Source organism: Rhinolophus ferrumequinum, chromosome 4, assembly GCF_004115265.2.
Source record: "Rhinolophus ferrumequinum isolate MPI-CBG mRhiFer1 chromosome 4, mRhiFer1_v1.p, whole genome shotgun sequence".
NCBI lineage: Eukaryota > Metazoa > Chordata > Mammalia > Chiroptera > Rhinolophidae > Rhinolophus > Rhinolophus ferrumequinum.
This window is the reverse complement of record NC_046287.1, coordinates 101,012,380-101,038,386: the sequence shown is the minus strand read 5'-3', so window position 1 is coordinate 101,038,386 and position 26,007 is coordinate 101,012,380. Positions and strand designations below refer to the sequence as shown.

Here is a 26,007-nt window from a genome sequence, read left to right as displayed (position 1 = left end):
ATAGAAAAGCCACCTCACCGCTTCCACGGAATCATTGCCTCTGCAGTAGGAGTTTCTGTGTGGAGCCCCAGCTTTCTGCCAGCAAGCTGACTGTTCCAATTTACAGTCATTAAAGCCGAGCGAACAGTTAGAGATGTGACCTTCGACTGAGAAATGAAGACAACTGTACATAAGAGTGCAGCCAGGACTGAACATGCTCAGGCCTCTGGCTGACTCCAAGGTGACTCTCACCGGGCGGTGTGCCGACACCTTCCTACCGCAAGTGTGGCCCACAGAGCAGCAGCACCAGCCATACTTGGGAGCTTGCGAGAAATGCAGAATCTGAGGCCCACCCTGGGCCCCCCGAGTCAGAACCTGCATATTACAAGACCCCGTTGGAGGTCGTAGGAGAAGCACTGATCTGAGGAACACAGAGCACGCTAATGGCACAGGTAGGTCAGACTCCATCCCGTACTGTCACTTCTCTCTCTACGCGGCACCTCTAGGTGGGTGAGGCACTGGCTTCAAGATTATTAATACAGTAGAAATTTGTGGTCCTGACAACCTGTGAGGATGTCCTTCGTCCCGTCCCCACTGAGCAGTCAGTGAAGACCTATGCTGCACACCAACACACCTGCACCCAGGTAGAAGGCTGAGGGGGCTCGGGGCAGCATGGAGGGGTGGGGTGGGCCTGGCTTTACGAGAAAGGAGGGGTGGCTGATGAGTTTGAGAATGTGCAGACAGAAAGAACGGCAAGCTAGAGAAAATAAACTCCAGCTGAGGAGTCCTGCTGAGTCCTTTTCATTCAGGGCAGGAAACAGGAGCTGGCCATGCAATCCCACACACAGCCAAAACAATAGTGTAAAAAGATGATAATTTTAAGGGTGGGCTCCCTGATTACCAGGTGTGAAGGAGACACTTACACCTGTAGCAGAGACACTTCCACCTGTAGCATTTCTTAGTATCATGTAGAAAATACCAAGACAATCAGGCTGCTGGACAGTGTGATGTGAAAGGATAGACTTGTTTTGGCTCCTTGCCCTGCCTCTCCCTGCCGCTCAGAGATTGTGCAGAACCCATGTACCCTTTAGGGGCACAGTCCCTTCAGTAAGAGACAGAAGGCTCCCTGGTGACAGGGACAGGCCTCAGAGGGAGGCATCTGCTAGATGGCAGTGGTTTTTAAAGGGACTCTGAGCAAACTCAAACCCAGGGAGTGCTGCTCAGTCTGTAGGGAAAAGGGAGTCCACGTGCACACTGGTAGAGGGGTGTCAGCGTGGGACTTAGCACGGGCTCAGCAGGATCCCCGCTATGCTGGAGGGCGATCCAGCCTGGCCCATGGGTGTCTGCAGTAGGACACATCTGGAAAATCACATCAGAGTTCTACTTGTAGCTCTTAAGACAAGTGACAGCATATCATGCAGTTAGGGACACTCCTCAGTTATTTGGGAAAAGAGGTTCAGTTTCTCCTGTTGTCTTTACATGGTGCTGAAATAGACCTCCAAGTGCTGAGGCAAGAGCACGGGCTATCCTGTCCAGAAGACGTGGGCATGAGCGTATTAGCTGACACTCCTGTTCAGGGAGCCACAGTTCCCTCACCTATAAAATGGGAATTGCACCTGGACTTACCTCCTAGGGCGGGTGTGAGGTCTCAATGGGATACTTCAGAGTCAGCGCTTAGCATCATGCCTGGCCTCGATGAATCATTCCGAAAATATTAGCTGTGGATTGTTTGGGGGGAGGGGGACACAGAACCACTGGGACATAAAAACTGGGACTATTTTCTACCTTTCCTGAATGCTAGAGTGGGACACAGCATAAGAATCTCACACTCATATCTAGATGGAATGGGCCCGATTTGACTACTGAAGTTCAGGCTCGGGTACTGAGTACGTGCTGCCCTCACTAAACATTGTCAGGTACTTCCTTATGCTTCATCTGCTACACATCTGAGCACGTGTCGTTTGAGGAAACAGTTATCGGACAAGGACCCCTGGCCATTGTCCTTGGTCTCATCTGAGGCTGGGGGTGGCTGCTTGTGTCAACTCCAAAGCCTGAAGTAACCATGTCCACCTAACATAATGGACACAAGGGTGGCCGCAAGCGCTCCGAGCTGGCAAAGGCCAGTGTGACAATGGTCTTCGTCAGAATCCCTAAGAAGACAAGTTCACAGTCCATTTTGTTTACTGGCTGGTTAAAGCATGCCTGTTTTTAAAAATAAAATCACAGAGAAGCAAGAGGGGCCTTCGCATCACGCTAGGTACCAGAAGATGCAACACTTCTTTCTCTTCCACAGTTTTCTAGAAAAAGGTCTCAGGCACAGAGGAAGAGCAGCGGCTACACCGCTCGGAGGTCTGAGCCATCCCCCGCTGATGGCATCCCCTGAGGCTACAGTACTGGGTGCCCTGAACAGCAAGGGTTATTGAATGTCACAAAAACTCTGAGAAGTGGGCGCGATTCCTACTTATCAGTAATGTTCCCATTTTGTCATAAAGGAGCCTGAGCAGCAGCACCAAGTCAGTCCAGGTCTGTGGCTTTCTCAAGGTCTTGCTCATGACTGTCACGTGGTCCTGTCCTACACCAGTGGTCCTCAGACAGAAGCGGGCATCAGAATCACGTTTGGGGCTGCTAACACGCAGAGTGCTGGGTCCACCCCAGACTGTCTGATTCGTGGGTCTGGGGCGGAGCCTGAGAATCTGTGTTTCTAACAAGTTCCCAGGTGACACTGCTGCTGCTGGTCCCGGGGACATACACTGAGAATCACTCCTGTAGGCAAAGCCTGAACTTCAATACAAACTACCTGATGATCCTGTTAAAATGCAGACAGTGATGCAGAGGTTGGGGTACAGCCTGAGAACGTGCATTTCAAACAAGCCCCCCGCTGGTCCAGGGACCACCGTTTGAGTAACAAGGTCCCGTGCTCAGTGCTTAGGCCCCAGAGCCCACCCGCCCTGGTGTGCTGAGGACCAGCTCGAAGACAGAGCAGAGGGCAGACAGCGTCTGTCAGTGAGTACAGGACCCACCCGTGGCTGCCACTCCGGGCCATCTGCTGGCCTAGCTGTTCTCCCTCAGCTGGCTGGAGCTCCCAGTGTGATCCCTGAGCCTGTATGTGCAGACTTAGCTCTGAGGCTGTGCCCTCTTGGCGCGTTGGGGATTCAGGACCCTGAATTCTCTTCAAGGTTCCTGCATCCGCAGGAACTTCCCATCCCCCTCGCCTTTTAGCTGGAGTCACATAGACATAGTGACACCCTGTCGTCCCCCACCGCCGTCACGCTCCCCAGGCAGTGAGGAGACTGGCATCTGCTCACAGCCATCCTCTCCTGCCTCATATCCTTGTGACACACGAAGCTCGTCATGGACTGCGCCCCCACCCGGTGGGAATAACGGAAGAAGAAGAAACACGGTTTGGGGATAGAGAAGGGAGACAAAGTGGATGGCTGAGCAGAAACAGATGCGTTTGTACTGAGTTTTGATGGAAGAATAAACTGAAGGAAAGTACACGCGGACCGACATGCTTAAGGCTGAGCCTGCTGGGGGCAGGGAGCTGAGTGGCTAGAACCAGGGGCCTTAGGGCTGTCCTGGAAGGGGCGACCAACAGGTCCAGTGATAACCTTGGGAGCCATTACAACCTCGGGAGGGAGAGGCAGGCATTAAAACAGAACAAAACAAAAACACTGTCTCGGAATAGGCATGAGAGGCAGAACGCATATGGGAAAAACAGGCAGGGTCCTGGAGCCTGACTGCTCAGTGCAAACCCCTGCTGGACAGCCTATAACCCTGGGCCAGTCAATATCTGTTTCTCTGAGCCTCCACGTTCCCTCCTGTAAAATGGGCACAATATGGCCTAACTCATAGGGTTACTGTGAGAATTAGAAACCCTGTGTTCACACTCCCGGACATCTCAGAGGCACTCGACAGATGGCAGGTTTGATTATGAATGACATATGCGTAGTCCTCAAATACCTGGTGAAAATCCCAGGGAAGGAGAGCCTGGAGTGCCACTGGTGAGTAGGGGATAGAAATGAATTTAAATGTGCAAAATGGTGCATCAACATTGTTGTTATTTAGTCTGCCGTATTATTTTATTTTAGTGAGTATTAATGTACTTTTAAGAGTTGTCTTTGTGAGCTCTGTCTCCCCAAGTAATTTCCCCTCTGTGGCCTTAAGTCCCTGGCATGCAATCTCTTGCACGAGGTATTCAGGAAATTAACCCTGATTCCTAAGCACAGCCCCAGCCGTGAGGGGCCCTGGTCTAGTGGCAGGAAGGCAGAATCAGATAGATAAATGAACAATGACAGCAATGTGACAAGTGCCATACCTTGTGCCACGGAGGCAGAGAAGCGGAGAAGTGCTCTGGAGCAGACCTTCTTCTAAAGAGAAATGGCCCAGCTAGGGAGACATGGAGGTGATGGCAGAGTTGAGTTTTCCAGGACGCTTGGGGAGGTCGGTGGGGTGAGGAGAGGGAGAGGCCCGTTCGAGAAGAGGCGATGAAGTTGGCAGGACTTGTGTGGAGGGTGTGTTGAGGGGAGCAGCAGGGCTGCATCTGGGAGGGCACGCAGCCGCCCTGCTATGCTGCACTCAAGAGCTTGAACTCTACTTAACCCACGAATGATATAAAGCCCCTGAAGAATCTCTTTTTTTTTTTTTTATCACAGTGTTTTGATTTTTACTGTTGTGCATGTGAAAAAAAAAATTCAGGCAACATGGAAAGGAAGGTGGTGAACTCATTCCCTCCCACACTAGACCCTGTAGCTTGGGGCAACCACTGTTCTTGTCACAGGCAAACGCGCTTCTGGTTACTGATGGATTTTAACCACGGAAGTGGGTAGACCTACAGGCAAGCAGGGTGGTAAGGGGACCAGTGAGGAGGTTTTTGCAAAAGGAGAGACTAAGTCATTACAGGAGGAGGAGGACAGAACAGATTTAGGACAGTCTTCCAAATTCTAATGAACAGGACCTGGTGACTCACTGGACATCCAGCACGAAGGAGAGGGACAGGTGGGGCCGATGACGACCCCAGCTTTCTGGGTCAGTTTACTCTGTGATTTGTGGAGTTAATAACTGAGCTAAAAATTGTGGCTGAGCCTGTTAACTGCCTCCCACCCCATTTTCCTTCTTTTAGTGATAGGAGTCTCCAAGTTTTAACTCAAATGGCTGCCCTGCTGGAGACTCCATCTTCCCGCGTCCCTGGAAGCTCTCTGTGGCCACGTGATTCTGGTTGGGCCAAAGGGACGTGAAGAAGTGGTATGGCAACATCTAGATCATATCCTGTGAGGAAGCTGCTTGCCCTCTACTTTCTCTCCTTCCCTTTCCTGGAAGCTGAAATACATTCGCCTCAACCACACGGGCAGGGACAAGGGCTTTGGGACAGTGGGGTAAAGACAGAAACATGGCTGTTCCTGGGCCTCACTGGAGAGAAACATCCCTCTCTCTTATTTATCCCATTATATGTGGGGGCCTCTTTGTTAGAGCAGCTTAGCTTGTACTTGAACTAATTTAGGATAGAGGAGGAGAAGGAGAGATTTCCTTTTGCTTGAGGTGGGGAGTGTGGGGTGGTGGAGATAAAACCGTTTGGTCAAGAAGAGTTGTACTGCCTCTGGCTCACCAAGAGGGGACCTCAAGAGACGCCAGGGCTGAGGACATGGATTTGGGAGCAAGCGGCTCAGGTGAGAGCTAAAGCCAGGCAGTAGATGAGATCACCAGAGAGATCATGGAAAATGAGATGAAAAGAGGGCCTGGACAAGCATCTAGGACAGACATTTGAAGGAGAGAGCCAGGTACTTCATTGTTAGGTTACAATCATTTGCTAATGTGCCCGTTTTCCCAACTGATTATAAACTCTTTGGGTTATGGATTATAGCTTTCTTATATCTGAATAAAACACCTAGAATACTTTATTTATGAAGAACAGGCATTCAAAATTATCTTACGAACAGCACTCTTGAAATGCTTTATATCTTAGCCATTAGGTGTGCTTTCAATTTTCCTATCCCTGACTGTAGACTTAGGCCATCCCAAGTCAGTCTTAAGTGCTGGGATTTAGAAGAATGATCACAAACACAGACGAGTAGTGAGTCACATGGGCCTGTGGCCACCTTGAGAGCGCCCATGTGCCCAGGTGAAGGGGACAGCTGCCATTCAGTCAAAAGAAAAGCAACTCAATTAAAAATGAGCAAAGGACACTTTGCAAAAGAAGATATCCAAATAGCCAGTTAGCACATAAAAACTGCTCAAGTTCACCAGTGATCAGGGAAATGCAAATTAAAACCATAATGAGATACTTTTCACACCCACAAGAATGGCTAAAACACCACCACCAAAATTACTGACGACACTGAATGTTGGCAAGGCTGTGGAGGAACTGGAACTCTCAGACATAGTTGGGTATGGTGCAAGATGGTACCACCATTTGGAGAACTGTTTGGCAGCGTCTCAAGTTAAACTCACATCTGTCACACAACCCAGTAATTTCCTGTGTAGGAATTTACCTGAGAGAAATGAAATCAACTCTGTCCACAAAAAGACTTGCAAGGATATTCATAACTGCTTCATTTATAACAGCAAAAAAGTGGAACAGCCCAAATGTCCATCAGTAGAAAAACGGATAAATTAATTTTGGTATATTCATGCAAATGGAAGACTACTCAAAAGTTTAAAAAAAAAAAAAAGGAACCGACTACTGATATATTCAGCAACATGGATGAATCTCTCACCTAGGGCAAAAGCACCCAAATGCAGAAGACTGTATATTGTCTAATCCCATTTATGTGAGATCCAAGAACAGCCGAAACAAAAGTATGGGTGCTGGAAAGAAGAAAGTGGTTGCTTTAGAAGCAGGGAGGAGGTGGGATTGACTGGAAAGAGGCATGAGGGAAATTTCGGGAGCGACGTAAATGCCCTAGGTCTTGTTTGGGTGGTGATTACATGGATATATTCGCACTCAAAGATCATCGAACTGAACATTTAAAAATAAACTTTTTTAAAAAACAACCAAATGAATACTTTTTTTTGTACGTATCCACATATTTGCCATTTTGATAATCTTAATTCTTTCTTGTAGATCTAAGTTTCTCTCATTTTTAAAGGATATTTTCTCTGAAAATAGGGCTCTGGGTTAAGAGTCTGCTCATCCCCCTTCTTTTAGCCCTTTAAAAACGTCATTCCACTGCCTCCGGTCTCCGTTTCAGATGGGGTTAACTGTCATTCATATCCCTGCTTCCTTGGATGTAACGTTTGTCTTTATCTAGTTACTTTTACAGTTTCATGTTTATCTTTGCTTTTTAGCAGCTTGACTATGACGTGCTTAGGTGCAATTTGGCTGTTCGTATTTATCCTGTTTGGGGCTCACGGAGTTTCTTGGGTCTTCAGGTTGCTCTTTTAAAACCAGATTTGGGATGTTTTGCCCATCATTTTCTTAAATATATTATTTTTATCCTCAATCTCTCTGTCTTCTCTGACAGTCCAGTTATGCATTTGTTAGAATGCTTGATATAGTCACACAGGTTACTGATACTTCATTTTTTTTAGAAGTCTTCTCCCCTCCCGCCCCGTTCTTTTGATTAGATATCTGTTGATTGTCTTTAACTCACAACACTTTTTTCTGCAGTCTCCTATTTGCTGTAAGGCCCACCCAGAGATTTTTCATTTTAGAGATTCTACTTTTGGGTGCTAACATTTCCATTTGGTTCTTTTTTATAGTTTTAATTTCTCTCTTGCTGTTCCCTACCTATTTACTCATTATGTTTCTCCATTTTCTCCAAGTGCTTGAACATGTTTATAATAGTCTTTAAAATTTCTCACCTGCTAGTTCCAACATCTGGTTATTGCAATACCCGTTTCTATTGACTCCTTTCCCCCTTAATTATGGGTCCTGCTTCTCTGTATGTCTAATTGTAAAAAGAGTATATGTTCGTCATTGTGGATGATATATTGTAGGGAGCTTGTATTACATTGTCTTTCTTGAACAGGTGCTGAGTTTGTTGGCAGGCTAAATTACTAGATTCCTTTGATTCTGTCAGGCTTGGTCTTACTCTTTGTTAGGGTGGTACAACCTCAGTTTGTCTTTCTTCCTGGAGAGACCCTTACTCTAGGTCATGATCTTTACTTCTAACTCCTGGCCTTTCTCAGGTCTTGACTCAAGGTGCTCGGGGAGATCTCCCCAGCCCAGCTGGGCTGGAGTGCGGATGTCTCCGAGCACTGCACACCCTCTGTACCTCTATTCAGCTCTCAGTCCTGCAGCAGCGCCCTCTGCCGGGAACCCCTGTGCACAGCCCAGCCTTCATCTAAGAGCACATGGGAACACCCCACCCCACCCCACCTCCCCGGGGTCCTGCTCTGCTCAACTTACTCCTCTGCAGTGCTCGGGCCCACAATTTCTAGCTCCTCCAATCACCTTGAACTGTGTTATCTACTTCTTTAGTTCAGCCAAATGGTGGTCACCATCTGGAGTACCTCTCTGTGCTATGGTCTGGTGAATGGCCCCAGGCAGAAAGCTGGGGCTAACATGGATCTCGGTGTGTTTCCCTCTTTTCAAGAATGGCTGGCCTGTGGTGTTCATTGCCCAATGCTTGCAAAAGCTGCCTCATACATTTGGTCTATTTTATAGCTGTGTATAATGGGATGTCAAGTCCAATATTAGTTACTCTATTATGGCTGGAAGCAGAAGTCTGGGCATGGGTAGTTGGTAAAAAGCTCGCAGGTGATTCTAATAGGTTTCCATCTCGTCCCCTGGGGATCCTGGTAAGAATTAAGGTCCTAGAAAAGAAAGAGTCATGCAAATAGCTGCCCAAGGCTATCTCAGTGAGATGCCATTATTATTTATAGCACAGGATTGATTTTGGGCCACTAAGCAGTCTTCTGATGACAATATTAGCTTTTAGGTAGATCTGCCTATAAAGAGATATATTTCTCATTATAAATTAATAGGTTGGTAATTTTATTTTCTACATCAGGCTCTCGTAAACTTAATTAAAGGTATTTCCTTGACAGTCAGAGCCATTCTTAACAAAGAAAACAAAAAAAGCTGGATTCTAGTATAATCCACCAAAGTAAGTGCGCACACTTCACTGCCAGCCGGGTCTCTCCACCTGGACTCATTCTTCTGATTAGCCAAACTCTGACTACATCCTTCATTACCAACTGTTTTGTTTTTTAGAAAACTGTTGTGCTAAGGAGCCCTGAGATCCTGATCAGATTCTTTGTTACCGAAACCTAGTGAGTCTTTACATGGTTACTTGCAATGTGGAATTGGTTGAGTTATCTTCTTCACCAGAATGAACTCCCCGAAGACCTGACATTTGGCTGAAAAACAGCAATTTTGGTCAAAAAGAGTGACCTGAATATTACATAAGCATGTACTGTAATCTATATATTATTTTGTTCAAATAAACTGCCAAATTAAGCAAATAGATTGGTGGTACTCGTGAGTACCTGAATATGGCTCTTGTAAGTATCTGTGGTTATTCAAATGAATGAGAATAATTCAGAGTGGCATTAGACAAGAAAAATCAAATATAAAAAAATCTACAAAGAGAGAATCATTTGAGTCTTATATCCCAAACACTGCCCCTGCTTTTTATGCATGTAATTTAAAGAGTTTTAAAAACACAAACTCATTTGCCTTCTTCCTCTTGTTAAGGGATAGCCACATGGAAAACCCATTTTTCTTCACTATTTTTCCCATTTCCCAGTGGAGAGATTAAGTCAATGATGTCATTAGTGTTGTTTCTGTAATTGATCAAGTGTATGGAAGAATCACTTCTTCATTGACTCCAGCTGAGCTGTTTTACCCCTAAAAGACTTTCCTGCACCATTGACTGGGTTACAAACACTCCTCTGGGCTCCCAGACCTCTAGCACCGTAGTACACTGGATCTAAATTATCTGCTTAGGTGTCTGTCTCTCCAACACAGGTGCTTCCTGAGGTCAGAGACTGTATCACATCCCTCTTTTACTCCTGGCACACTAACAGGTATTAATATATCTTCATCAATCAAGTTCATAAAATGAAGCAGTGAATGCTCCACATTCAATGTGTTCAGCCCTGACCCAGGACTCAAAATACAAAGAAAAATAAGAGGGTGTTCCTAGGGCTGGTGCCACCAGTGGTCAGCTTCAAAATAAGCTGAAGCATCACCCAGCCATCTCCAAGTATGATACACGCAAGGGGCAGATTGGACAGGCACCAGAGTCCTGCTGAAGCAGATCCTGCTCCATAGGCTCAGCCCCTGCACAACAACTCTTCCACTGTAGTCAGGGCCAGTCCTCACAACCAGTAAGCCCAAGGGGCAGTCCCTCCCACTGATGTGCAATTATCAACCAAGGCTCAACTACAGGAGGAGGGCACACACAACCCACACATGGGACACACCTTGTGGGAACAGAGCCAGAAATGCAGTTTCCAGGCTCTTGACCTCACGTGGAAAGATGCTGGCTCAGGTAGTAAATGGTCATCAACTGTGACTGGATGGCCATCAGCTGTGGCTAGTTGGCCGTCAGCTGTAACCAGTGAGCCACTGGCCACTAATATAACTGCCGTGGCTATGCTAGCAAGGTGTGGTATGGCATGGCATACTGTGGCAGAGTGTGGATTGCGGATTGAAGTTAGCATGGCGGATTGCAGCTACCAAGTGAGACTGATTGGCAGAGACAAGTGGACGGCAGATTGCGGATTGTGTGGGTCCTGCTTCCTGTGTCTCCAACCCAGCTGCCAGCGAGAATATAGTGGTACAACTCCCCTACCTATGGCTCTGTGGGTGTTCCTTTTTGGCCTCACCATGTCCTGCATTCTTATGTGGGGAGCAGGACCAGAGACCCTGCATGACACACAGCATGACACACCTGGAGTGCATGGCTCAGGTGTGTAAGAAGACTGCACCACTGAACCCCACAGCACACCTACTACATAAGGCCACTCTACTAAGACCAGGAGACATAGCAGCCCTACCTAACACATAGAAACAAACACAGGGAGGCAGCCAAAATGGGGAGACAAAGAAACATGTCCCAGATAAAAGAACAGAACAAAGCTTCAGAAAAAGAACTAAGCAAAATGAAGAAAAGTAATTTATCAGATACAGAGTTCCAAACATTAGTTATAAAGATGCTCAATGATCTCAGGGAGAACTTCAACAGAGAGATAGGAAGCATAAAAATGGAGATGGAAACCATAAAAAAGAACCAGTCAGAAATAAAGGATACAATAATGGAAACAAAGAATATATTACAGGGAATCAACAGTAGATTAGATGAAACAGAGGATCCAACCAGTGACATAGAAGATAAGGTAGCAGAAAACACCCAACCAGAACAGCAAAAACAAAAGAATCCAACAAGTTGAGGAGAGTTTAAGGGGCCTCGGGGACAATATCAAGCATATGAACATTCACATTATAGGGGTACCAGAAGGAGAAGAGAGAGAGCAAGGGATTGAAAACCTATTTGAAGAAATAACGATAGAAAACTTGCCTAACCTGGTGAAGGGAATGGATATACAAGCCCAGGAAGCACAGAGAGTCCCAAACAAGATAAAACCCAAAGAAGCCCACACCAAGACAACATCATAATTAGAATGCCAAAGGTTAAATATAAAGAGAGAATCTTAAAAGCAGCAAGAGAAAAGCAGTTAGTTACCTACAAGGGAGCTCCCAGAAGACTGTCAGCTCATTTCTCAACAGAAACTTTGCAGGCCAGAAAGGCGTGGCAGGAAATATTCCAAGTGATGAAAAGCAATGACATACAACCAAGATTGCTCTACCCAGCAACGCTGTCATTTGGAATTGAAGATAAGGAGCTTCCCAGACAAGAAAAAGCTGAAGGAGTTCATCACCACCAAACCAATATTACAAGGACTCTTAGAGGGACTTCTTTAAGATGGGAGGGGGGTTAAGGATGGATGAAAGGGGAACGGATTAAGAAGTACAAATTGGTTGTTACACAGCAGTCATGGGGATGTAGGGTATAGCATAAGGAATATAGTCAATTATATTGTAATAACTAGATGGTGCCAGATAAGTACTCGGTCTATCAAGGTGATAGATGGGAATAGGGTTGGGGTCAGGGTGAAAAGGGTGAAGGCACTAAGAAATACAAATTGATAGTTAATACAGTACAAGGAATATAATTAACAATGTTGTAAAGATCATGTAAGGTGTCGATGGGCACTGGACTTATCAGAGGGATCACGTCATAAACTCTGTAGATGTCTGACCAATGCACTATACAACTGAAGCTGAATTAAAATAATATTGAATGTCAACTATAACTAAATATATAGGTATATATAGTCACGGGATGTGGAGTACAACATAGGGAAGACAGTCGATGGTATTGTAACAGCTATGTAAGATATCAGAGGGGTAGTAGCTTGGGGGTGGGTTATCACTTTATGAGGGGTTTAACTGTCTAACTATTATGTTGCTTTGTACATCTGAAACTTATATATATAAAAAATTAAAACAAAAGTAAACGATTACTATGATCAAAATAAGAAAAAGAAAAATAAGAGGGAATCTGTGTACCTCAGAAACTCACAAGAGGAGGTGACTGTATTTGCATACTTTGGATGTTATTCTTTGTCAATTAAAATATATATTTTGCAAGATGCTTTTCAGCGATTTTCAGGTTAGATATATGTAGCATATCATGTCTTCCTCTTACTTTTTACTATCTTCCCCAGACATCAATTGAGATCTTACAACATGAAGGCAGCACTCCAGGGTCATGGTGGAACAAGATACGGACCCGGCTCTGTTATTCCTCACAGTTATATGACGTGGGGTTTGCGTTTATTCTCTATAGCCACGATTTATTAATCGTTAAAATGATAGTAGTGGTATTATCTATCTTACCTTTCTCTCAGGGTTGTTGTCAGGATCAGATGAAATAGTGTGTGGAAGGGCTTTGTAAATTGTACACCACTATAAATATTGGATTTATGAAGTCACTGTTTTACAGAGGCAGCTGACTCCAAGTTTCAAGAAGCTGCTTGTCTGCAAGGTAGGTTAAGGGTAGCCCTTGGTATCCTGAGTTATTCTAGTCAGTCAATTCTGGTTACTGAAGGATTAAACCCACAGATTTAAAAATACTAACATTAACATATATCAGAAAGCAGAATTATCTTGATTCATAAAGGAGTACATATTTTAGAGGATCACAAAACATAAAATAACTAAAATGTGCTATATGTATAGATGTCAAAGAATTTTATAAATATCAAAAAAATGTGCTGCTGTCACTTTGAATAAATCATGGTCTCAAAGAAAGCAGCAGTTTTGTGGGATTGTAGCTGATAACATATTTTCCATGGCAACCAGACCATTTAAGGGGGTTGGCAGTTTTGATATGACTGCCTGGGTAAGCACCTGTCTGGGATAGAAACTGACTTCAGAAAATTACATTGACTGGAATAAAATCTAATCATGGCAGTTGACATCACTGGTTTGAATTTTTCCCAGCTCAGAACGAATATTGTTTCCCTATGGGAGAGCAGGTAATTCCCAGACCTAGTCATGCTGAGTGGTCCATCTTGCAAAGAAAGCAGTATGTTTGAATTTATATTGTCATGCTCAAATTTCTGACAGCGGGCTAAACCTACTAGACCAAACCTTCTTTAAAATAACACTCTCCACCTCCCTGCCACAGAGTGCTGGATTGTTAGAATACATATTGAGTCTCCCTCAATATTGCTGAGCAAATTGAATGAGAAGATTCAACTCTACTGATCAGAGAGAATTTTGCATTCCCCATATTTTGAAATGCTGTGTTTTTATTTTCACTCAAGTCAACATATTTCCTAATTTGCCTTGGGGTTTCCTCTTTGACCCATATGTTTTTAAGAAGTATATTTTTTAATTTCCAAATGTTTGGAGTTTTCCAGGTATTTTCATGTTGTTGATTAATAGTCTAATTCTGTCATAGTCCAAAACATTTTGTATGATTTCAACTCTTTTATATTATCTGAGGTTTGTTTTATGGTTCAAAGTATAGTCTATGTTGTTCAATGTTCCATGTGCATTTGAAGAGGACGTGTATTCTGCTGTTATTGGACGGAGTGCTTTTAATGTCAATTAGGTCAAGTTGGTTGAGACTATTGTTCAGGTCTTTTCTATCCCTACAGACTTTCTGCCTACTTGTTCTATCAGTACTGAGAGAGGAGTGCTGACATCTCCAACCATAATTGTGGGCTTGTCTATTTTTCTTTTAGGTCTATCCGTTGTTGCTTTACGCGATTTGAAGCTCTATTGTTAGGTACATAGATATTTAGCATTGTTATGTCTTTTTAGTGAACTGACTCTCCTTTATCATTATGTAATGGCCATCTCCATTCCTGGTATTATCATTGATCTGAAGATTACTTTGTGTCATAGTCATTGTGTGATTTGATTGCTGTTAGCATAGTACATCTTCCTTCTAGCTTTTCACTTTTACATTATCTACCTTGAGTTTTGAAGTGGGTTTCTTTCAGATAGCACATAACCACATCTTGCTTTTTTATCCAGTCTGACAGTCTTTTAATTGGTGTGCTTAAAAGAGGTATTTTTATAAATCAGAAAATATGCATTATGTTTTCTGATCCAAAGATTCGTTATTTTTTCTGAGGTATCTTCTTAGTCTTTGCATTTTGACTCAGCCTTTTTTAAAGCTGTGAAAGAAAACGGCAGAATCTAATCTGAAGTTTAAGGGAATTAGCACATACTGAGCCCCCACTATTCTGCCAAATACTCTGCTAGACCCTTTGCTCTCACTCACCTAGTGTGACAGGACGATTCTCCCCAACTTACTAACGGAGGCAATTCACGCCCCATAACACATACTGCTAGTACCCCTGCCCCCCCCACCCCCCCACCGCCGTGTTCATTCTCCCCTTCCTCCATCATAATAAAATAATATCTGGGCAAGGCCATCAAGAAAAAGGAGCACATTTCCCAGTCTCCCTCGTGATGAGGTTTGCCCGGGACTTAGTTTGCCCAGCCAATGAGAAATAAGCTGAAGTGTAGTTCCTGGAAACTTCCCCACAATAGAGCTGACTCACTGTCTGCTTCTGTGTCCATTCCTTCCTCCACCCTACTACCTGGAATACAGACATGATGACTGTGGCACCATTACCACAGAGGACCGTGGGGAGAAGGGCCACCATCTTGGTGTGTGTGTATGTGGGGGGGTGTAATGGGGGTAGAACTGTGAGCTGTAAGAAGCCTGGGACCCCTGTGGTCTTTGTGAACAGAACCATTCCTGCCTCTGGGTGCTTCCTACTGACTTAGAGGAGAGAAAGAAAAATCTACCATGATTAAACTACCACCACTGGGGGGTTTGTTATTTGTTATTTGTCCCTGAACCCAACCCTGATCCACTGACATCACTCTGTGTTATAGAATCACATCTCCTCCATTTCCGGACAGAGACTCACCAGCATCTTTTATGGTTTTGTGTGGAAGTCATATAGAATTAGGGGAGAAGTTAGTGTATTTTGTTTATCTGATTTTTCAATTTACTAAATTAAAAAATCACACCCAAAATTCGAAGGGCTGGCGGTGTCATGGTAAACTTACATACTGTATGTAGAAGAATCTAGACCTTGGGGTTAGTCCCACACCAGCTATATGCTCTTAGGGAATCAATGTGTCAGAGGCTCAATTTCCTATAAAATAAAGATACCAACAGCGACTTCACTGAGGTGTTTGAATGAATACATAAGATATATTATGTGACAGAGCTTGGGAAGTGCTAAGCACTGTGTAAATATAAGTGGTTATGATCATAAAATTGGAAGACAAAATTTTATGTATAACCCTGAAAGGTAAAATCATCTCACCAATACAGTGGTATGTGTATGTATATGTGTGTTGCTAGTTATATATGAGAATAAATGGAAAAATCCATTTTAGTTAATAACTTAAAAATGTAATAAATAATAATTCACTGCATACTGCTACAAACTTAGATTTCAATCACACCTTTATGTCAAAGCTTTCGTAATTCTTTAATATCTCTTTATTGTATATTATAGAAAACATCCAGTTCTTTTTTTTTTTTTTTTGCTTTGTTTCAATAGGCTGACTTTAATCAAAATGTGGATTTAACCATTTAGCTTTCTGTATATAATACCTGAGAAATTTTACCAGAATGATTGCTTTGTTAAACACTGCTTTCTGTTTTAAAACTCTATTTCAAACTAAATGTTTTTAAAGTGTGCAGTAGAAGGTAAAAAAGCAAAGTTCACCTTAAGTCTGAAGCTGGCAGAAAGACAAAAATCCATGGGCCTGTTCTGGGGTGGGAATAGCCAGAGCAGAGGTTGTTGTAAACTCAGGAGAGGAAGGGGCTAAGAGAAGGTGATGGAAGCCGGCAGGGAAGCAGAGGCAGCTTCCTCGTCTGTCAGCACTGGGGCCTGGGGGCAGTGGCAGGTGAGTACTGCTGACAGGACAGCGGGGTGATTGAGGACCTCAAAGATGAGAGGCAATTTTACACCAGATGTAGATAGTCACAGCTTTGAGCAGCCTGGGAAAAGGGATCTGGCAAGAGATGTGTAAATGAGGTTAGTGTGGGTCCAACTCAAGTCTGCATATGTGTCTCAGCAGGACTTCTGGTCTGGCTGGGAGCACAGCTACGCAGGAGTGTAAGCCAGAGGACCCCATCTGAACCTCGCTAAGCACTGTGTATGGTTTTCTGTCTGGTGGAGTTTATCCAACATGTATGTTTTTAAGGTTTTCTAATAAGGCAGCTTTGCTGGAGAGGGGACCATAAACATTCACCTCACAGCAGTTAACAACTTGTAGCATAAGGTCTCAAAAGGAAATAATCTGCTTCTAGGAGGAGCACCTTATACACCTCTCTCCGCGTTTACACACGGAACAGGGAGTCTTCAGTTATTCCACATTTGGAGAATGCCACTCTAACCAAAAATCAAAGCTACATTCTCTGGGAAATTTTTAAATGTGATTTAAAAAAAATCAAACATTAAACCTGTTTCTAGCATTTGTGCTCGTCCTTCCCTGGATATGGTGCCGGATTCTGGTTTCCTGGAGACCCACTTGCCTTTTCATCCCTCAGCCACCATAGTTTGGGGTTGACGTTTCTGAGGACGTTGGCGTTTCTGTTGGCCCCATGAAGGCCAACTCCACAGACAGGCCATCATCCCTGGAGGGTGACTTGGGGACGAGAAGCTTTCGAGAGGATGACCAGAGATCCCTGTCTCCACAGGGGACACAATGTAACACAACTGACGACAATTGGGACCACTCCACAGGGAGTCTACCTGTGTTCCACAAAAACTCCATCCCAAACTCTATCCTGGCATATAATTAATTGGATAGTACATGTCTCCTCTCATGTGTGTGTGTGCGTGCGTGTGTATGTGTGTTTGAGAGAAAGAGAGAGATTTAATTTCCTCTTTATAAGACAAACCTAGCTACACTGAGATTAAATCCTATAATCTTTTATCTAGATGTACAGAGTAAATATCAAGGCCATATCACATGTGAGTTTAAACAGGTGAGTTTAAAACAAATATAAAATCCTATAAAAATTATTGGTCCATAACTTTGAGAATATATTCCAAGAAAGTAATGCAAAAGGAAAAAAAATCATTTGCAAATAGTATACTCACTGTTGCATAATAGCAAAAAAAAAAAAAAAAAAAAAAGGTAAAACCAAAATACTCAGAGGGGAAGGGTAGCTTTTTCTAATTTATCAGTATGATAGAATGTTAAATGCCAAGTGTGAAAGTTTTTTTTCTTTTTTTTGATACACAGAAAGAGGAATGGGGAAACAGAGAGTTTTTACTTCTGTAAGTGGACGGAATGGGAGGCCTGACAATGATCACAGCATCCATTGGTCCCTGGCACAGTCAGGGGGACAAGTGGCTTCTGTATGTGCTCAGTAATTGTGCTCTTTCCATTCTTACGAGCATCTACCGAAATCCTCGTCATCCTACCGGGTTTCCCTGAAAATAAGACCCAGCCACAAATCAGCTCTAATGCATCTTTTGGAGCAAACATTAATTTATATTATATTAATTTATTTATATTATATTAAATTAATTTATATTAATTTTTGCTCCAAAAGACGCATTAGAGCTGATTGTCCGGCTAGGGCTTACTTTTGGGAAAACAGGGTACAAGGCCCATCTCAGATAGCTGTTCCTCCACAGAGCCTTTGATTGTGAGCTTGAGGGCATGAGTTGAGTCTTGTTCCTCATTAACTGAACATAACACTAGGTGGCCGCTGGCCCATATGGTGCCTTTGTGCAAATTAGGAAAAAGCACTTCTTCCTGTGGGAGGCGGCCGCCCTGTGCAGGCCAGGGCACAGGGCTTGTGAGTGGCTGCAACGGGCATGCATTTCAGCCCCCACTCAGAGGGGTGCCCTGGTGCAGGATATAGTCTACTCCACCGTCCATGGACCCTGCCTTGTCTGTGTCTCCCATGTGCTGGATGCTCAATAAATATCTGTTGCATGAATGAGTGGACTGAGGTTAAGGAGAACTAAGTTCTTTTTGTTGGTGCTTCTTACAGATGTCCCAGCTTTAGCCAAGATCTTTGACCAAATCTCAGCTTTCCGACCTTTAAAACGAGGCGGACAGGCTACAGTTATTAAAATCTGTAGCGGTTACATCCAAAGTGCTCAGACCCTTGTTAAATGAATGGCCCCACATGTGGGCAGTGCCTTCGCGAGCTGTGCTGTAATAACGCATTGGTCTTTGTCCCTTGTTCCTGGCATAGAACTCCTAAAGCCCTTTGAGTTTCCTGAGTGATAGCAGTGTCTTATTATTTATTCATGACGAGCTCCTTTCAATCACACCAGAGTTTATGCTAATGAGGTGACTTACGGTGGGGACCCTAGGACAGCCTCAGGATGGGGCCAGTCACCAGAAAAACCAAGTGATTAGAGGGTGGGAGCTCTCAGCCCGAATCACCCACCTCCAGAGAGAGGGGAAGCTGGAGATTGGGTTATAGGAACTCTCGAGCAAAGGCTCTCGAGAGCTTCCAGGTTGGTGAGCACTTCTAGGTGCCGGCAGAGTGACGTGTCCAGAGAGGGCAGGGAAGCTCCATGCACCCAGCCCCTTCAATCCCTGGCCCCAGGCATCTCTTCCACTTGGCTGTTCCTGAGTTGTGTCCTTTATAATAAACTGGTAAAGATAAGTAAAGTCTTTTCCTGAGCTCTGTGAGTCATTCTAGTGAATGATTAAGCCTGAGGGGGCAGTTGTGGGAACCATGAATTGGTAGCCAGTTGGTCAGAAGCACAGTTGGCTCCTGGGACACAGGTGGCCCTGGGGGGGCATCTTGTGGGACTGGCCCTGAACCTGTGGGGTCTGTGCTGTCTCTGGATCATTAGTGTCAGAATTGAATTGTTAGACACCCAGCTGGTATCAGAGGACTGGTGGCTGGTGTGGAAAAATCTCCTGACAGCTGATGTCAGAAATGGTGTCAGAACACATCACTTGTTAGGGATGTCTCAGAGTTTACTTATAAACCAATTGCCAGCAAATTCCTACTCAAAAACAATTACAATCAGGGATTCTCAATCAGTGTGGGATATCGCGTATCAATATCTCTGGTTAGGGGAACCATTCAAACTACATACTGTCTGGAAGATTCTATAGTAGCTTCACCGGGGAAGTCACAAATGAGAATGTACTAAGTGTGCAGTACGTCAGCAAACACACCAGGAGATTCCTTTCTGTGGTTGGTTCCCAAAAGCACCGTTAACCCAGATGGGACCTGACTCAAGCCTGACAGGTAAAGGTGAAGGAAGGAGAAGGAAGAGAAGGAAGAGGATTTTCCTCCGCTTTTCTCTGGAGCCAGGCCAATCCTGTGTGTAATTTCAAAGTCGGTGGAATTTCTTTTGCATCTGCCCTGTCTACACCCTTCCCCCCCCACCTGGGACTCTCCCCCTAGGACCCCTTCCTGCCCAGAGCCCTCCGTACGGGACGCCCCCTTCCAAGCCTGTCCCAAATTACTTACTGCGCCCTCCCTTGTCCCTGACCCAAATCAAAATCCCTCTTCCTTCAATGTAATTCAATGATTCTCAAATGTCATTGTACTCACTAAGCACCATGGGAATTTAAAAAGATGCCTGGATCTCACCCTCAAATATCGTGACTCTGTTGCCCTAGGTAGGTCCTGGAAATCAGTATTTAAAAAGCAGTCCCGGTGATTCTAACATGCACCAGGGCTGAGAACCACAGGAAAGCGTGTTCGGGCCAAATGCTAAGAGGCTTTGAATTTCTGGGTGTGGGTGTGGACAACTGATGGGTCCTTACAAACAGATGATGGTAGAATTCAGGGTGGTGTGTGAACGGGTATGAAAAGTTTAAGCGGTAATTTTGAGATCCGGGGGGACAGGCCAGGCCTGTTCTGGGGTCGCTATACGTGCCCCTAAACTACTCTGACTTTTTGCAGCTTCTTTGCTTCTTCCAGGTCTGAAGTCACAACCTGGAGAAATTCCACGTCCCCCACCTTCCCTCAGGGCCCGTCATTGCCTCCCCAACGTCCGACGCAGGTGACAAGAGACAAGAGACGTAAATAAAGGTAGGGCTGTTGGTCAGGAGGTAGGACTGACCATTACCTTCCTATGTGATCATTTGTAAGGCGGGTTTGTAAGCTTAATTCTCTTTCCCTTCAAGGGAACACCTTGCAGGTCCAGACGCTAGAGTTTATGGCCTTTACAGTTACCCCGCCCCCCCATTGCTGTGCTGAGAGGCCCCGGCTGAGGTGCTACCGAGGCCAGCCTCCCCCACACCCCATGGCTGTTTCATTTGGCAGACAATTTCTGCTTCTGTTCTTAGCACTAATGCAGAAACAAAATGAGACTTCAATACAAAAACTCAATGTAATCCTGTGTGGTGCCTGCTGCATCCAGAAGCTTCCGGAAAGGACTGAGAGGGAAGTGGCTCTGGGTTTGGCACACCTGACCCAGTGGGGTCATACCTGTACCCCTAGACCTGAAGCTCGGCCACGGGGGGTGCAGAGGTCCTCTCCGGAGGAATACACCCTAGAGTGGAAGATTTCGTCCTCTGTTTCCAGATGCAAGGAACTACACACCTTATAGTTATGAGTCACCTTTACAGAATGCTTTATCACCAGCGTCTTCTTTAATCGACTTTCCTTTTTATGAGGGGGAACAAGGGACAGAGAGTTAGCCAACTCGTTCTACTTGAACTTGGGCCATTTGCCTGCAAAGCCCATGTTTGCGACCATAAGGCTCCGAACCCCCTAAGAACTCATCCACTCTGTGGAGACACATAAAGACACAAGGAGACACAGAGGTCCCTGTGGACCTTGGCTTTCCAGGAGCTTCCCTGACACACTGCCATTGCCATTCCTGGCAGGCCTCTCAGAAAACCTGCATCCGGGTTCATGCCCTCAGCGGGGCAGGCCAGGTGGAGGTGCCTCTGCCACTGAGGCTGGAAAGGAGAACTGTTATTTACTGCTTTCCAACAGGGGCCCTGCTCTTCCTAGAGGGGAGAGGAGGCCATGGCTGACCTCTCTTGAAGTCACAAAATTCACAGTGAAGGAAAAACAATTGTTTTAAGGTTAAAAAAAAAGTGAGGGTGGGGTGGGGGGGTGGAGAAGCTATGTTTGGACATCACTACCCTGTTCACTGCACATCCGTGGGGCCAGGTTCCCTGGAGAAGTAAGGCTCGATGCCTACCTGCATGGCTGGCCTGGAGGAAAAGGTGCTGTGCCACCCACCGGGGACAGCTGGGACGGTTCCAGTCCCTTCGCTGCTGGAGGAAGCCACACCCACGCAGAGTGGGCTGTGCCCAGGACAGCACTGGATGGGGAGGAATAGAGAAGCGTAGCAGGCCAAGGGATTGGACGTGCTTATTTCACCTTTGCTGCCTGCTTCCTGGGGAAACGGAATAACACATCCTCAACAGAGAAATGGGGTCAGGAAAGGGAATGGCATCTTCCTTTGGTCTGATCGTTGGCCTCGTGAAAACCCATCCCCCGTGACGTTTGGGGGATCGTCCTGTCATTTGGGAGGTCTCTTAAGATTCAGACTGAATGCTACCGTCCTGTCAGCTGAAGACTAGGAGTTTCAGCACGAGCCCCAGCATTGTAACCCACCCAAATGTGTGTTGTTGACCTTGTTCCGTATCCCAGAGCATTTCAAGGCAGGGTATAAGTGGCAGGCATCCGTGGGACAACTGCGTCTTATGGAGAGCGCCTCGTGTAGTCCACCAAAGCCAGGCTGCTTCTCTTGGAGCTCTGCTTGCCCAGGGGATGCCTAAATGGGGGGAGCTTGTCACAGCGCACAACACAGATGGATGGATGAGCTGCCATCTGCGAAGTGCAGAGTCGAGGCCTGATTAGTTCCACTGTGAACTGTTAGGAAGCTGTCTTTATAACCACAGAAACATAAAAATTACGGCTCCCTGCAAGGCTGCAGCAGCCACTGCTGTGCTGGGTAAGAGACTTCATTTGTCTGGGCAGGATTGCTCCGGTTTACCGCGGGAGACATAATTGCTTTTGTTACACATTCATTTACAGGTATCAGGAACAGACATTCTCTCCGTGTGTTGTTTTCAATGCCCTACTTACCAACTTCATCCCTGATGTTTGCAAGTTCGATTGACAGCTCTTTTTCTTTCACAAGGGCACTTTCATTCTGAAAAAACAAAACGGACACCGAGAGTCCCCTAGTTTTATGCTCGATAAGCAGTTTCACATGTTTAATTAATGAATCATATTAAGCAAATATTTATAAGTCTAGCCCTTAAGGAAATAATTTTCTCATTATATAAGCATATAAAAAATGTGCAAAGCCAAGTCTGACTCATTCGTTTGTATCACCCTGAAAGCGCAAAGCTTGCAATATAATATTAATAATATCTATACCACGCTCTTATACAAAACATCCTACAATATTTCTCTGTACTCAACATTAACCTACTGTTAAATATTATTAAACGTTGTTAACTATTATCATTATTTTGAGATTTTTGACCATGAAAAATGTCCATGCCATGGTGCTCTGAGGGGTAAATGCTTATTTTCCTACCGGCCTCTGCAACTGCCCCTTTTCCCACACAAGCATGGTCAGCTCCCTAATGAATAATGGGCACAAAATGGAACATGAAACATGTCCCTTTGTAATAAGACCAGCACCAAAACGTAAGGTTTCCTAGGTTTTTGTTTTGTCTTCTGCATCAATAGAAGGAATGAAAGGAAAACTCACCCTTGAAGTATTATTTAGTGCAAAGAGCGCCATTTGTCATCAAATGACAGCTCAGCTGTTTTTAGATCAAATACGTTCTATGACGGAAATGAGAGAAATAGTTGAAGCGATGCTGAATTTGTAATCTGGGTTGTTGAGTCACCATAAGCATTTATACTGCTTAGGATTTTATTACTACTATAATAACTAGGAAAGATGGGCTGTATAAATTCTCTTCAAGTTAGGGATCCCAAAAATACAGAGTCTGTCATTCTGCGGAGTGTACTCCCTAAGCAAACCTTTCTAAAAGGAGGAATTTTGGCTAAAATGTGTACCAACTATCTAGCATGAAGAGCATCAGGCCCTTATGAAAGTTCTTTCTTTATTAACCCCCTTTGACTTTGATTTCAGCACCTTTGAAGAAACTGTGCCAAATGTGAATAGACAGCTGTCACAATCTCGTTTCTGTGTGTGCTGCGCTGAGACCCGGGTAACACGCATGTCACTTTGGGTTGAGGGGTCTCAGGTTATCCAAAGGGCATTTGCTAGGCAATGTCTTCATTTCATAATGCCAAAATAAAACTCTGTCTGCAGAAAAAACAGAGCTATTTTAGTCCCAGGCACCAACAATCATTAGTTTATGGTCATCTTAGGACCAACGTAGCAATAACACATCCTTTGAGGAGAAGGGGACCCTTTCTTATTCTTGAAGCTCTTACCTTCCAACCCAGCCCGTAGCATCCTTGCCCTGCCTGCGTTTGAAGGCTAGAGTGTACATTGTCCTAATTACTAAGTGATGCTGCAGGAAGTCATGAGGGTTGAATAAATTAATATACGTGAAGTAGTTCAATGGTGCCTGGCACTTGGCAAGCTCTATTCAACTGTTGTTATTAGAATTCCGTTGCTTCCTTCTATTTTATTTGCGTCCGGGTAACATCCTACAGCTAATAGGTGGTTTTCATATTATGTATCAAAATGTGTTTAAAATTGTTATACCAGTCTTATGCCCCTTTTTTCTTTGGCACCTTCTTGGCTCTGCCCTGATTCTACTCCAAGTTCAAAGACTGGGGACACCAGAACTGGGAATGTGTTCTAATCAGACAGATGGCGGGGATTATACGCTCGTTCTAACAGCAGCACTGTACGGCCAGCCAACACTCAGCCTGTTACTACAAGTTAAGGAAATTTAGTATTCTGGAGAGGGTAAATTTCAGTCTTTGCCCTGCAATCATCTTAAATTAGTAGAAAAAGCTAACTCGTTTCTACCATCGAGAGTAATTGCGGACACTCGTCTCCTCAGTTCCCAAGCACAGCCAGAGGATTGAGATACTGTTCTTATCCATCCACAAACAGCATCACCAAAGCATTCACTCTGAGTGTAGAGCGGTGCAGAGCTAGACAGGGTGAGGCAGGGACAGCCAGAACTTAACAAAAACAACAAGCTAACTTGAGTTTCTAACCTAAAGGCAACGTTTCCCTCAGCTTTTCCTTTGGAAAAGGGGATGTTAACAGCCTGAGGGGTCTCTCGTGTCATAACAAACCACTCCACGCTTTCCAGCCACAGGAGAACAGGACATTTTGGGGAGGGGTGGCCCGAAGGTCCTCAGCACGGAGGAGGGCGGGTGTCAGGTGTCAGCTGCAGACAGTGCCGAGGACAGCAGAGATAGCTGATGAAGACTTGGGGACTTGAATCGTTTTGGTGAAAAGCTAATTCTGCTCTCTGTGGCCAGGCCTGCCCCTCCGTCTTTGCTGTAGGAGAAACAAAGTGAGAGAAGAAAAGAAGAAAGAAAAAAAAAAGGGAGGGGATGGGAAGAGAGAAGAGATGGAAGGGGAAACAGGAACGAAACAGGTGGGATTGGAGACCCTGTGCCCTCTCCATTTGGGGAAGCAGAGGCCGTTGAGAGATGGAGAAGACTGAAGGAACATGACCCCAACCCACCGTTGTCCCCACCCTTTTGAAAGCGCAGGCTGTAAAACCAACCAGTTTCAAACTAGTCAGATGGCTTACTAGGGAAGGGTCCGCTGTCCAGGGCGAGCGACAGACCCGATGGCTGAAATGTCAGTATTAACACAAACATTTCCCACACAATTCCTACATGTCAGGCGCAGAGCGAGGTAAGCCTCATTACTCCTCCAAAAACCGTCTAGTGGGTCCTGGTTTTAACCCCCTTTCTGGAAGATGACACTGCAGCTATATGGCTAAGTAACCAGCTGGGAAATGGCAAACGCAGGAGTTCTAACACAAAGTCCACACTGTTCATCAGACACTAACACACCGGGATTCTCTCCACAACGTCACAATCCAAATCGCACCGACCCCCAGATTGAATCTGAGTGCTTATTACCGTGAAGATTTTCATGTCTAACGGGAGAGAGGCAGCATTAGCTCCTGACCACTCCGTTTCCATGGAAACCCCCCGAGTGCATTCACACCCCACCTACCACCTGAACGCCCTGTATTTGCCCTGGGTGTTGGTGTGTCTGTTGTGAGTCAGGGTAGGGCACATGGGGCTGTAACTTCTGAGAGGCAGCTATTTGGCTTTCCCTTTCAGCTTTCCCGACCCCCTGCCCCCTTCTGACGGCTTCTGAATGAATGTATTGCTGCTTAAGGTGCTGGCACACAGCGCTGCTTGCTAAGGCCAGCCTGTGCAGGTTGGCAACAGCCCTTCTTCCTTAAGTGCTTGTTTTGAAATATCAACTTCTCTAATTTGTGCATTCTCTGCATCCATGACGTTACCTTTTGTTTTCTGGCGGCCAAACCAGAATGGCTAGTACTGCCCTGCAACGGAATGAGTCAACATGTAGGACCTGCAGGACCACTGTCCTTCAGGCAAGAAGTGAACTTAAAGGGACCGTCACTCGGGACTCCTTGCCTCA

The 26,007-nt window shown here is 45.1% G+C and overlaps 1 protein-coding gene across 2 annotated transcripts in view; it reads right to left on the bottom strand.

Annotated features, from left to right (window-relative positions):
- The window catches only part of MTUS2 (microtubule associated scaffold protein 2), a 508,660-nt gene that overhangs the window by 32,116 nt on the left and 450,537 nt on the right, over positions 1–26,007 (bottom strand). For both annotated transcript variants that reach the window (XM_033104383.1, XM_033104384.1), the window contains one exon: positions 22,515–22,581. In XM_033104383.1, the coding sequence (XP_032960274.1) occupies positions 22,515–22,581 (67 nt within the window). The remainder of the gene's footprint in view (positions 1–22,514; positions 22,582–26,007) is intronic.